Source organism: Alosa pseudoharengus, unplaced genomic scaffold, assembly GCF_046254945.1.
Source record: "Alosa pseudoharengus isolate Yale_2024_CS ecotype anadromous, Long Island Sound unplaced genomic scaffold, YU_APseudo_1.1 YU_APseudo_1.1_scf_6, whole genome shotgun sequence".
In the NCBI taxonomy this organism is placed as follows: Eukaryota; Metazoa; Chordata; class Actinopteri; order Clupeiformes; family Clupeidae; genus Alosa; species Alosa pseudoharengus.
In genome coordinates, this window is record NW_027468848.1 from 16,945,622 (window position 1) to 16,959,156 (window position 13,535).

General features: G+C 44.3%; 1 protein-coding gene across 1 annotated transcript in view; it reads right to left on the reverse strand.

The window, feature by feature from the left end:
* pcsk5b (proprotein convertase subtilisin/kexin type 5b) overlaps positions 1 to 13,535 on the reverse strand; it is a 38,375-nt gene that overhangs the window by 20,093 nt on the left and 4,747 nt on the right. Inside the window, exons 3-13 of the mRNA XM_076271305.1 lie at positions 11,183 to 11,308; positions 9,536 to 9,679; positions 9,205 to 9,281; positions 7,332 to 7,420; positions 6,895 to 7,067; positions 6,418 to 6,630; positions 3,573 to 3,673; positions 2,722 to 2,825; positions 902 to 1,019; positions 552 to 740; positions 172 to 308 (exon numbers count right to left, since the gene is read on the reverse strand). Coding sequence (XP_076127420.1) covers positions 172 to 308; positions 552 to 740; positions 902 to 1,019; positions 2,722 to 2,825; positions 3,573 to 3,673; positions 6,418 to 6,630; positions 6,895 to 7,067; positions 7,332 to 7,420; positions 9,205 to 9,281; positions 9,536 to 9,679; positions 11,183 to 11,308 — 1,471 coding nt within the window. The remainder of the gene's footprint in view (positions 1 to 171; positions 309 to 551; positions 741 to 901; positions 1,020 to 2,721; positions 2,826 to 3,572; positions 3,674 to 6,417; positions 6,631 to 6,894; positions 7,068 to 7,331; positions 7,421 to 9,204; positions 9,282 to 9,535; positions 9,680 to 11,182; positions 11,309 to 13,535) is intronic.

The window sequence follows — 13,535 nt, forward strand, 5'->3', positions numbered from 1 at the left end:
TCAAATCCATAGCCTGGGACTGAGACGCCTATGATAGGGTTAAGGACGGGGATTGAGCTCCCCTCAACCCTTCACAGGGGAGCTGAGCATCACGTGTGTGTGTGTGTGTGTGTGTGTGTGTGTGTGTGTGTGTGTGTGTTTGTGTGTGTGTTTGTGTGTGTGTGTGTGTACCTGGTGCCTTCTGGCTGCGGAGCTGTGAGGGTGAGTCTGTGATCTCCAGGATCCAGTCTCCTGCTGCCTTTTCGCCCCAACAGTGAGTTGTCATGAACTCCCAGTTCTTAAAGCCCTCCATGGAATGGTCAAACAGCCTGGACGCACACAATACACAAGCTCATGGGAATGGATTGGATGTGAGAGTCTGCGTGTTATGTGAGATGGATGTTGATGTTGGCTCATTTATCTGCGAATATAATATTTAATAATAAGCTTAATTGAATGTGCTTGTGAGAAATCTAGGTTGACTGAGCTTGGCTAGCATGTCTTGGCATAAAACCTGTGTGTTAGTGGTGTCTGTGTTTTGGTGTGTACATGTGTCTGCATGTGCGTGAGACCTGTTGGCGAGCAGCTGGGATTTGGTCCCTGAGGGTGAGGTGAGGTTGATGGACAGGTCGCCTCGGCGGGGGTGCGTGATGGTAATGCGGACCACCACATGCTCCAGGTAGATGACGTGGTGATTGGAGCTCTCGGCACAGCCGGTGGCCTTGTACACAGAGCGCACCACATGATCTGGACGGATGGTCCTGCACACGACACACACACACACACACACACACACACACACACACACACACACACACACACACACACACAATTACACACATGGCAAGAGGACTACAGCACACATACATCTAGACACAGCCATGACATTTAACTTGGGGTGGAGGCCCATTGCCATGCCAACCTGATCTGACGGTCAGCGCTCTCGAGGCAGATGTGCTGGGCAGGGACCTGCTTCCACCGCTCCGCCTCCCGGACCATCGCCTCCGCGTCCATCAATCCAAAGCCGTACAGGTGACTGACTACACACATAGCCAAGAGATCAGTTCAGCAGACCATTCACAAACAACTAGCCACAGCACCCACAACCAATGACGGCTCAGAATCATTCACAACACCTATGTATAACCTAAGCCAATGAGGGCTCAGCAAAACTCATTCACAATCAATCAAAGCTCAGCATTGCTAGTTCTCAACCAATCACTGTCCAGCACACATTTTTTGGTGTGCTGGACACTAAAAACACTGTTTTCTTGCAACCAATGGTGGGTTCCTCCCTGCTTGTAATCGTGGCTGAGGCAGGCAGCCAATATGGGGTCAGCCCTGCACACCCACCTCAGCTCATCAAACAAAAAACAGAATAAAGTCCACAGACACAGGCACCGTCTCATAACAGCACTGGTGCATTATGTGCCAGCACTCACAGCAGCCTTTCGGACATAGCCAGACGAAAACAGTAGACAGACAACAGAGAGAGAGAGAGGTCTTGGTAATGTACTCATTGTGTAATGAGTACACTATTCTGTTCCACATTTTCATTTTCAGCACTCTTTTAAAGCACCATTTTAGTAAATCCTAGGAAGACATGGAATTATTCAGTGTTCTGCTGTGTGTGGTCATCAGCTATCAATTGTTTTATTTGGTGTGGTTATCTGCACCTGCTTTGGGTAATAATTACATAGTCATCAAGATAATGTTCATCTCCTGGCTTTCCACTTTTCAAAGATAAACAACATGTATAGCCCAGAAAGTCCTCAGTTTCAAAGATAAACAACATGTATAGCCCAGAAAGTCCTCAGTTTCAAAGATAAACAACATGTATAGCCCAGAAAGTCCTCAGTTTCCCTCCAGCGGTCCAGCCCAGTGGTATATGCTGTCTGTGACGGAGAAGAAGTGCTGCACTGCAAAAAATGAATTCTAACCAAGTGTTATTGATCTTATATTAAGATTAAAAAATCTATTTGGTATTGTTTTTAGTATGAAAAGACTTACCTAGCGCCCTCTCAAAGGATCATTTTGACTTAATTTAAGAAGACTTTAACTTATTTTAAGGAGTCTTATCAAGACAAATTTGCTCAACGCACTGGCAGACAAATTTGCTTGTTTTCAGGACAAATTTGCTTAATGCACTGGCAGACAAATTTGCTTGTTTTCAAGATGAGATGCCTTAAAATAAGTTAAAAAAAAATTTCTTCTTTTTACTGAAAACAATATCAACTAGTTTTTTTTATCTTGATATAAGATTAATAACACTTGGTTAGATTTTGTTAGATAAGCAGTTTTTGCAGTGTGCAGCTCTTGTGGGACCACTCTCTGCCCTTTCCCTAAATCAGTGTGTCAACAAGCGTGGTTTACTTACAATTAACATTAGCCACATTAGCACTAAAAGCTGCTTCACCATGTTTAGTTCTGATAGTGGGTTTTATCAAGTGTTCCTCCTGTGATCTGAGAGGTCTGGCAGATGTGTATTGCTGATAACATCTGATAGGTAGTTTGGTCCCGTTTCATTTAGAAGTTTACAAACAGACTGTCGTGCTTTACATATTTCAGACTTATACAGAGCATGTCTTTATGCATTTGATAGTGGATCGGAAGTTTGTATTTCTGCCCTTTTCTTTCGGGTTTTCTACATTCTCTTTTTAGGAGTTTAATGAACTAACGTTTAGACCCTTTGTGATGACATGGAGTGTGTGTGTGTGTGTATGAGAGGGAGAGGAAGTGTACCGTTGTATCCGGCTGCATTGGTCTTCCAGTCAGGCGCGCTCAGATGACCGGCTCGGGAGGTTTTCACAATGATGTGCTGAACATCCCGCCAGGTGAGCAGAGTACTGCGCGTGCACACACACACACACACACACACACACACACACACACACACACACACACACACACACACACACACACACACACACACACACACACACACACACACACACACACACACACACACACACACCAGAGTTTATAAAATGTCTCACTCCTCTTTGAGACTAAACATAAAATCACACAGACTATCTACCACCCTCACACACATTTGTCTGTTATTAATAACACTTTTTACCCTCACACACTCTCTTATGATGTGGGGGATATCACCTTTAAACAGAGGAAGTGTGTATGTGTGTGTGTGTGTGTGTGTGTGTCTGTGTGTGTGTGTGTGTGTGTGTTAAAGAGTTTATGAGAAAGAATCTGTCAGGGGTGGAGCTAAGGATGTGGGTCAGAAAGCTTTCTCTGGAAACCTCACGTGGCAGCCAGATGGACAGAGAGAGAGAGAGAGAGAGAGAGAGAGAGAGAGAGAGAGAGAAAGAAAGAGAGCACATTTCAGTAAGCAGACTGATTATTAAGCAGACAGCACTGTCTAAGACAGGCCTGTTATTAGATAAGAGTCTGTGCGTGTCTTTGATGGAGAGAAATATGCAAGTGTGTGCAAGGATACTGTATGGGTGCATATACATACATGTGATTAAAGTTTGCATGTATGTAGACCTTCAGACCACCCTGACTGTGTCTGTGTGTGTGTGTGTGTGTGTGTGTGTGTGTGTATGTGTGTGTGTTTGTGTGTGTGTGTGTCTTACTTTGCTTCCAGGGCAAGTGCGATGATCCCAGCAGCCATGGGTGCTGAGGCTGAGGTGCCCGTGTGATTGTCAGTGCAGCGCTGCCGCAGGTCCGTAGTGATCTGGGGAGAAAGAGAGAGAGAGGGGGGGGGGTGGAGAGAGAAAGAGAAGAGAATGAGGGAGAGAGAGAAGTGGGGTGAGACAAAGAGAGAAAGATGTGGGGGAAGGGAAGAGTGAGGGAGAGGGGGGTAGAGGCCTTTGTAAGTCTCCTTCAAACTCAGGGCTTCAATGATCTTGACTGAAGGGAATAAAACAGGAGAAGAAGCCACCAGCGTGGGAACATCCATACCTCCAGAACGTTTCACTCCCCCTCTCATCCACACATTCACTCACACTCATTCACATTCCTCATTCTTAAAATCATATAAGGCCCCTTTGTATGAGCCTTGATTATACTGGTGGTCTTCCCTGCAATATCTGCCAGGTTGCATTCCAAACAGAACTCCGGAAGTCCATTCCTAACTTAATTCAATTATACCAAACTTTGAATGTAGAATGTAAAAATAAAATTCAATATTGTATAATGAAAGTCAGACACTTAGACTTGCTTTAAATGACTTGTGAGACCCCCTACCCCCAACTCCCCATTTCTTGCAGGCTTGATAACAAAACTAGTTTTAGTTTTGCCATGTGACAACAAAGACTAATCACATGTTGGATTAATATACAATGAATGTTCAGGTTGGAATGATGTCATTTCATATCCTACAGAAATGACTGGGAACAGGTACATGAATACATGCATTTACGATCAAATACTTTGTTTAGCCTAAACAGAGAAATCAGTTAGATCTAAAGGAATGCCTCTGTATCCTGCTCTTGAACTGACAGAAGTCCGTTTTTGTAACCACATATTCATCTCCTGCTAAGATACATCAAGCTGTTACCGATGGAGAGGTGCCTACTTGTTCACACACACCTCCCTGTGTTCAAACAGTGTGTACGCACAAGGCTACAGAGTTTCAACACAGACCCAAGGAATGTCGCACAGCCACTCAAGACAAGCTGAGAGAGGGGAGAGAGCAAGCGGCCTCCCTCCTCCTGCCTGGGTTCCCTCCGCCTCATTCACACGTTCTCCAACACTAAAGTCAAATTCAGGTCACACCAGGACACCAACATTCTCACCACCTTGCAGACATGCAACAGGCACAATCACACATAAATGTGCGCTCGCGCACACACGCACACACACACACACGCACACACACACACACACACACACACACAAACACACACACACAACACACACACACACACACACACACACACACACACACACACACACACACACACACACACACACACACACACACACACACACACACACACACACACACACACACACACACACACACACACACACACACACACACACACACACACACACACACACACACACACACACACACACACACACACACACACACACACACACACACACACACACACACACACACACACACACACACACACACACACACACACACACACACACACACTTTTGTGGTCAGAGGTCTCTATGACTGGTGCTCAGATGTGTAAAGCGCAGGACAACTTGCCAAAACAACATTGCCCTCTTAGGTTCTCTATATCCCAGAACTTTCGCAATATGCAATACATCCACATCCATGAAGTTTAGCAAGCTCTATAACTACAAAGGAAAATACAGTTTGTAGGATTCATTTACAACAGACCTATATATCCTGCAAATACAAAGAAACTTTGTTCTTGCACATGAGACCATAACCATGAGAGGCAAAGAAACAAAACTGAGGGGATTTAACTCTTTGAGTCATTTCAATAACATAAACATGAAAACGTTGCCAACATGTCTTCATGGCTTCAATCATTTTTTTTGAAAGACACTACAACACATTACTACATCAACGTTTTCTCTCAACTCTACACACGGAACACCCTCTGCAAAACACACAGAGCCAGCATCATGTGGCCGCCAGGCTCTCGACTGTTGTAGTTGGCAGCGACTCTTCTACATAATCGAAGATAAACACACAAACACTCACAGTCACAGTTCTCAGCTCCATTATCAGCAGGGCTGGAGAGGAGCCTAGTTGCGTTGGGGGGAGTCACATTCCGCGGGGGACCGTCAGAGATTCTTATTGCAAGACCGCTGTTCACTTACTATCATTTCATTATTCATAGCCACCAAAAGCTGACTACACAAGAAAACATCTGAGAGAAAACCTCTCCTTGTCCACCAAAACATTGGCAATAAAACAGCACTTCTTCCATGCTTTGCCATTGCACGGTCCATCATCATCGTCCTAAATATTTAAATTTTTTTTAATAAACATGTTGCTTAATTGTTAACATAGGACAATAAGATTTAGAAAACAATACCTGAGTTTTCTGAGACAAAGACACAACAAACCTTACCAGGCAGTCACCAGTGTAATTTACTAGCTAGCATATCTGCTGTAGACAACTGTCAAATGTGTAGCCAACAATTATGGACTTCAATGACCGGTGCATCTCGGTGAACTATAGATTGAAAAATAGTCTCAAAGGGTCAGTGTAGTCTGTTCAGACAGAGATGTCCTACATTACTTATAGACATGACCATGTTACGAAATGCCCTGTGCTCCTTTAGAAAACCCCAATTTCTACCATTTAACAGCTCTTCAAAAGAGGAGAATTGATCAAAGGAAACCAAACAGTAAAGAGCTCTTCCTGATCACACTTGATTGCTGGAGGCTCTCTACAGAGAAATCAGAATGGGTACCACAAGACAACCTGCCTATTTCACACTCCTGTAGACCATGAACACACACAGACACACACTCACTATTTTGCGGTCGTAGTTCTCGCCGCTGCTGTAGGTGGTGGTGAGGGTGGAGGCGCACTCCTCCAGGTACCAGGGCTTGCGTCCACTCTCGGCTGTGCTGCTGATGCTGATGGTGTAGATAGAGTTGGTGTAGCCGTCGCACGAGCAGTGGTCCCTGCTGCGGCCGCCGTTGCCCGAGGCCCACACGAAGATGGAGCCCCGGCCCTTCCTGCCCTGGGAGGATGTGGGACAGCACGCAAGAGATTCAGGTCACATCGTTGAAACTCAGGTTATGCATCATCTGAAACATCTGTACACCTGTACTTTGCCAGACTAAGACGCGGATGGTTAACTATTCAGACAAGCTAACGGGAGAGTAGCAAAAATAAGGGAACACAGGACTTGGGTCCTGCTCCAGCTCACCCAGTCCCACAATTGCTTTGATTCCCCAAGAATATATGAACTAAACGGATGTGTGTGTTAGGGGTGAGGTTGTACCAGGCGGATGCCGTTCTCAAAGGCCTGCTTGGCCAGTGCGGCGGGACCGTCCACAGTCTTGCCGTCGTCGTCTGGTCCCCAGGACGCACTGTAGATGTCTATGTGCTGCGGGTGCAGAGAGAGCGACTTGGCCTCCACCATATCAGTCACATCGCCATCAAGCATCCGCACACCTGTACACACACACACATGCACCATACACACACACACCATACACACAGATATACATGTGTCACATACACATGCAAACCCAGAAAATGTCACTATTATTGGTTTGAGTTAATTGAGGAAAATAAGATGAGCTGTTGTGTAAAGTCTGAGTGTTGGTGTGTGTGCCAGCAGATGTCTGTGCACGTGTGAAATGTGCAATCCATGCATGCGAGTTCATGTAGGTTTTTGTATGCGGGTTCATGTAGGTTTGCATGCACGTGCGTCACCTCCAATGCGTGCGTTATAGGCAATTCCAACAGTGCAGTGGGAGTTGTTTGCTGATGCTGCCACTTCACCTGCACACCGTGTCCCATGCCTAAACACACAGACACAATTTAGTGCTTGCGACAATATTATCAGAGCTAACTAAACAATGCTTAAAGTGAGACTAGCATTGCTGCCATACCATCATTGATCCAGAAAAAAATTCTGTCTCTGCATTTTACCCATCTTTGGTCAGTGTACACACACACACACACACACACACACACACACACACACACACACACACACACACACACACACACACACACACACACACACACACACACAGAGCAGTGGGCTGCTGCGTCACCCGGGTAGCAGTTGGGGTGAATCTCGAGAACCAGAGATCTATGTGAAAAATTGGCAGAATTCCCCTTTAACCAGCAGGCCATCTAGTGTAGGGGTGTGTGTACATTGAGTCAATTGAGCTATGGTTTAAGGTGTATGTGCGGGTGAAGGCTTATGGTGGGTTTCACCAGAGAAGACTATAACGCCTTATGTGTTATCTGTGCTAGCAGTGTGCATGTGTGGACATGCATATGATAATGGGATGTGATAAGGGTGATTATGATGCATCTCTGTGTCCTGTCTGAGTGGGGGTGTGTGTGTTGTTTACAGTACGTACTTACTTCAGTAAGTAAATGTGTTGATTGTGAGTGTGATTGTGTGTGTGTGAGTGTGATTGCGTGTGATTGTGTGTGTGTGATTGTGTGTGTGTGTGTGTGATTGTGTGTGTGTGTGTGTATATGTGTGCATGCTCGCATGTGTTTTTAGAAAGAACAGCTGCTCTTGCCCGCAGTGTTGGCTTGCCAGCAGAAACACCGCGGCCGAATATTTGAGGAACCCGCCGGAAACATTAGAAAGCCTACACACACAGTCACACACACACAAACACACTTTTGGAAACATTAGAAAGCCTACACACACACACACAAACACACTTTTGACCCAGTCTCAACCCAAAGACCCGGCACAACCGCCAACCAGGACAATCCATTCCAACAGTTTTCTAGTTTTCTGTGAATATGACCCCCCCCCCCCCACACACACACACAGAGTTGTCTATCCAACAGAGAACATCTGTGCTTCACTCAATGAAGTTTTAACTATTTAACCTACACCCTTAAACACATGCATGTGCACGGAAACACAAACACACATGCTCAGCCACACGGTCAGGCAGAAGCCAGACATACAGTCCTCTTTCTACAAGGCAGCACTTTGTGGTCTGGCTGAAGGACAGGGTCAGGCCTGGGGCTAAGGTCAGCGAATGTCTGTGTGTCTGCTGCCACAGCACCAACACACACTTACTGAATTTACAGAGGGTGGGGGGGGGGGGGTAGTACTGAACTAGACATAGACACATAGACCCACACACACACATACAGACTTTTCCACTGTGCACAGTCGTGATTGTGTGAGTAAAAGTATTTCAGATTGATCAATCATACACACACATACACTCACACACAGAGACAGACATAGTCCAACATGCCCCAATATTCCTGCAGGCCTTTTTTAAATCAGACTGAGGAATGAGCATTCCTCTGGCAACCACCCCCATTTTCAGATAGAGGCCGAGAGAGAGAGACAGAGAGAGAAGGAAGGGAAGAGACGAAAGAAAAATCAGAGAAAAAGAGAGAAGTGAAAAAGAGGTAGGTGACATGAAAGTGGGAATTGGCTGTTTGCTTCCATCAGTCAATAAAAATCAGAGCCTTCTGAACTTTGACCAATAACACACACACACTCTGAATACTGAAAGTGTTTGTGTGTGTGTGTGTATGTGTGTGTGTGTGTGTGTGTGTGTGTGTGTGTGTGTGTGTGTGTGTGTCTTACTTGTTCTCATTACTGGCATCATATCGGGGCATAGGGTCCATGTCATTGCCATTGACATCGTAGCTGGCCTGGTTGTCCTGGAAACAGAATTATATGGAAGCAGTCAAATTATTGGAAAGGCTAACACACACACAGAGAAAAACAAACTTTTTTCCAGACCCAATGGGACCTCTTGGCCTGGAAGTCAAGACTTGTATAAATGTACTGATGTTCCAGGTCTCTGTGGAAAAGTCTAAACACATACACACATGCATGTTCTCGCTATTTACAAACTGATACTGATACTCTCCTGCCTTCATAGACATACAACCAATGACCAATATCCACTTACATAGTTCTGTATGAGGTCAGGGTGGTTCCTCTCTATGCCATCGTCCAGTATCGTGACCACCACATCTTTCCCAGTGTAGCCCTTCCTCCAAGCCCCCACCACATTCATGTCTGATTGGCAGTTATGGAGGTCTCCGTTACAGTGCTGAGTGTACACACACACACACACACACACACACACACACACACACACACACACACACACACACACACACACACACACACACACACGTTAGTGTTTCAGTGACTGTAAAGAGGGAGGCAGTGATCATCCTGAAAGTAGACCATTAGTCATACAGACCACACACAGATTTGCATACCTATATACTTCGTAAGGTTGAGTGCAGTCTTCATAAGGTGGTATATTCTTGATGAATACTCTCATACCTCATTATTCTTAAAACATATGCTGTTGCCTCAATCTGTGTATACTTCCAATAAGAGATATATAGTGCACACTGACATTCATTACTCTTTGGTGTTTCCCTCTTCTACAGCAATCCTGCCAATACACCAGACATACACACACACAGCGCACACATACCACACAGACACACACACAGACACACACACAGAGACACACACAGAGACACACACAGAGACACACACAGAGACACACACAGAGACACACACAGAGACACACACACACACACTTTGGCTGCACAGCTCTAAGCTGATTCAAGCCAGCTACCAGAGCCAGGGGAAACCGCCTGTTAACACAAGTTCCAATGTAGACGGTCATATAGGCAGCCCGGTAACATGTCCTCTGAGCACAGAAAAATACTTAACGCAGACAGGCTGCTATCACAGCAGCAACACAGAGTGAAGGAAACGCAGAACAAATACCCACAGAATATTGTGCGTCACACCAATAAACACCACCAGGAGATGTGTCAAACTAAATAAATCAAAGTGAAACACAGTGTTTTATCAGCTGATGGGACCCAGCATAAAACAGACGGGCCTTTAACAGCAGCGCTTCACAAAGCCAGCTTGTCTAGGTGACAGGAAGTGCTCAAATCATAGGAATGCATCTAAGTGATAGCGCCAGTGGCTCACTGATATAATCTTGACAGATAATAAGATCAGAAAAACACCAGCAGTACAGCGGACAGGAGACACTAGTTTGGTAAGACAGCCACGAAGCATATCTAGGACAGATTAGCACGTACATCAACTGTGGTTTTCTATATTTCAGAGTGGCATCTGCCTCCTGTACTATCTGGCGTGTGCAAGTATGACTATGTGGGTGTTTGCTCACAAAGTTCAAAAGCTCATGAAAGGGCTGGAGTTTGCATGGATCTCTAGGAGGAGAGCACTGAGGTCAAAGTGTTTATGTTATCAGAGAACATTAACCATTAACGCTCACAAAACACACACACATTAACCAGCCACACAAACATAAACGCTGTGCACTTCAGCTCCTCTACATACTAGACACACACACACACACACACACACCAAAGACAGACAAAGCAGTCTTAATTAACAACTTCAAAATAATCATATGTTATTACGTATACTGTTGTGACACATAGGTTGTGTGTATTGGAATTTGTGAATTTGCAAGGTTGAGACGTTGAGACACACACACACACACACACACACACACACACACCTATTGTCACAGTTACTCTGACATACTCACAATATACCACATACTGTTCCATTTAGCATCATTGAAGTAGATGGAGGACTGGCTGGGAGGGGGGGGGACTGCTTTGTAATCCCTTTTCACCCTCCGCCGGACCACCTGCTGCTCCACCCAGCTAACCTGCAACACACACACAACACAGGTATCCGTCACAAACACTCAGACACCCACCCACAATCACTATAAAACACAACATCAAGAACGATTGGCATGACAAAAAAATACATTACACACACAAACACATTATTCATATTTGTAGAACATGGTAGAGCCATGTTAACGCTACCAACACTGACTCAGATTTCAGTCCTGAACCCATCGTTGAGTGTCTGCTAAATTACTCAACTTGAAATTTGAACTTTTTAACATTTTAAAATGCCTAAAAACATCTCCAACTACAAAAAAAAAATCAATGCATATTCACATACAAACACAAGAGAACCAAACAGACAACACATGGAGACAGAGGTCAAATCTGAGAGGGGTAGAGAGGGACACAGAGAGAAAGAGAGAGAAAGAGAAAGAGAGAGAAAGAGAGAGAGGGGGGGGGAGAGAGAGGTGCGTGAGGCAGACAGAGGCAGGGGGGTACTCCCACCTCATTTCTTTGTGAGCTGAGCTGTGAAGTTTATAGGTGTTTTTCAGGAGCTTTAAATCTCTTTATGGCTTCAGTGAGACAAGCCGTAAAAACAGCAGAGAGGGACACAGAGTGGAGACAGGTGGAGAACATACAGAGGAAATGAAAGGAGAGAAAGAGGTATGAACAGAAACCATATGAGAATAGAGATCACATTACATACATACACACACACACACACACACAGGGAGAGAGAGAGAGAGAAACCCATATGTTTCTGAGAGACCTATTAAAATAATTTCCTGCTGATTGCTGCCGGTGGACCACTTTGTGGCAGAGCGACTCCATCTCAATGTGATTATTAGTGCTCCGTACATAACAAAACTACACCGGGTCTGAACATAAAAATAGTTTTAGAAGACTGGTCTAATTTTTATGAACATATGCACTGCTATCACATCTGGTGTAGCCAGTTTTATTGATTATAATGGAAGCTGATTGTTGCAACAGAACGGAAAACTTTAAATTACGTGCCTGGTGTAGCCTCCCTGTAAGAGATAATGTTGCTAAGTCAAGTTTTCTCTCAGACTGGCAGAAAAGACAGAGCCTGCATTTGAAACATCCACTCATGCACTGCATAGTAATTAACCAGTTATTCACTATGCAGTGCACTATGTAGGGAATGAGTGGAGTAGAGCTGAGGCTAGGGAATGACAAAATTAGCACAAAGTGGTAAGACAAATTTAAAGCCTGAGTTTGAGAGATCATTCCTGGCAAAAACGAATGTTTCAGGATTTAATATACGCTTTACAAAAAGAAGGAAAAGTTGTGAGTCTGGGAAGAGGTGCTAGTATCATTTGTCCGGCTTAAATGACATGCTCAAGAAGCAACAAACAAGTGTCATTCATAGGATAAATACAGGATCGCTTTTCCGGAGGTTTCTATTCACATACTGTGTAGTCTAATTAGATGAAACAGATGAAGAAATCCAATGAACACCTTCTCCAAAATTCTTTTTTCTTCAGTAGACAGAATGCATACAAAAGTGTTGCCTATCTGGGATATCCCATGGTATATCTTGTAATATCCAAAACAAACACTTTCCCAAAGATCCCAGTGTGGCTGGAGCACTCACTGTATTGTTGCAAAGTGGAACAACTGCTAAGTGTATGGCAAACAAACTTAAATCAGGTATAGTCGCAGTCTCTCTTCCACCATCTTTCTTTCCTGACTATTCGATCGCAGTCGACTCTTTCTTGTTCATACAGCAAGTACTTAATTAGGAAAATAGAAGGTGAAGGGGGAGTGGATGAAAATATGTGAGCGTGCCGCTTACGCCGGAAAGTATTGGGGCTCATTCTAAAACTTAGGCTACAACAGGCAAAAATAGGCTACAACAATTAAATTGTTTCAAACATGGTCTACCAACAGATTACTTATTACCGCATGGCCACCTTACATAATAGGATATAGAATAAGATGGCAGTTTGGGCTACAAACATCGAATTGTCAAAGCATAGACATAAGACCGATCTTCCTATGTCCACCTGATCAAAGGTCCATCCTAAATATTTTATTATCATAAAAAAATAGAGCTAACCTTTTCTGACAAAAGGCTTTCATTTGAACATTTAACATTTCAGGATAGCTCTGAACATCTAACATAATGTAAGCTCTATATTTGAAATTGCAAATGTGTTCCAATGTGTAGGCATAAACAAATTCAGACAATTAAACTGAATATGCAAAAAAGTTTGTGTCAAAATCGTATAG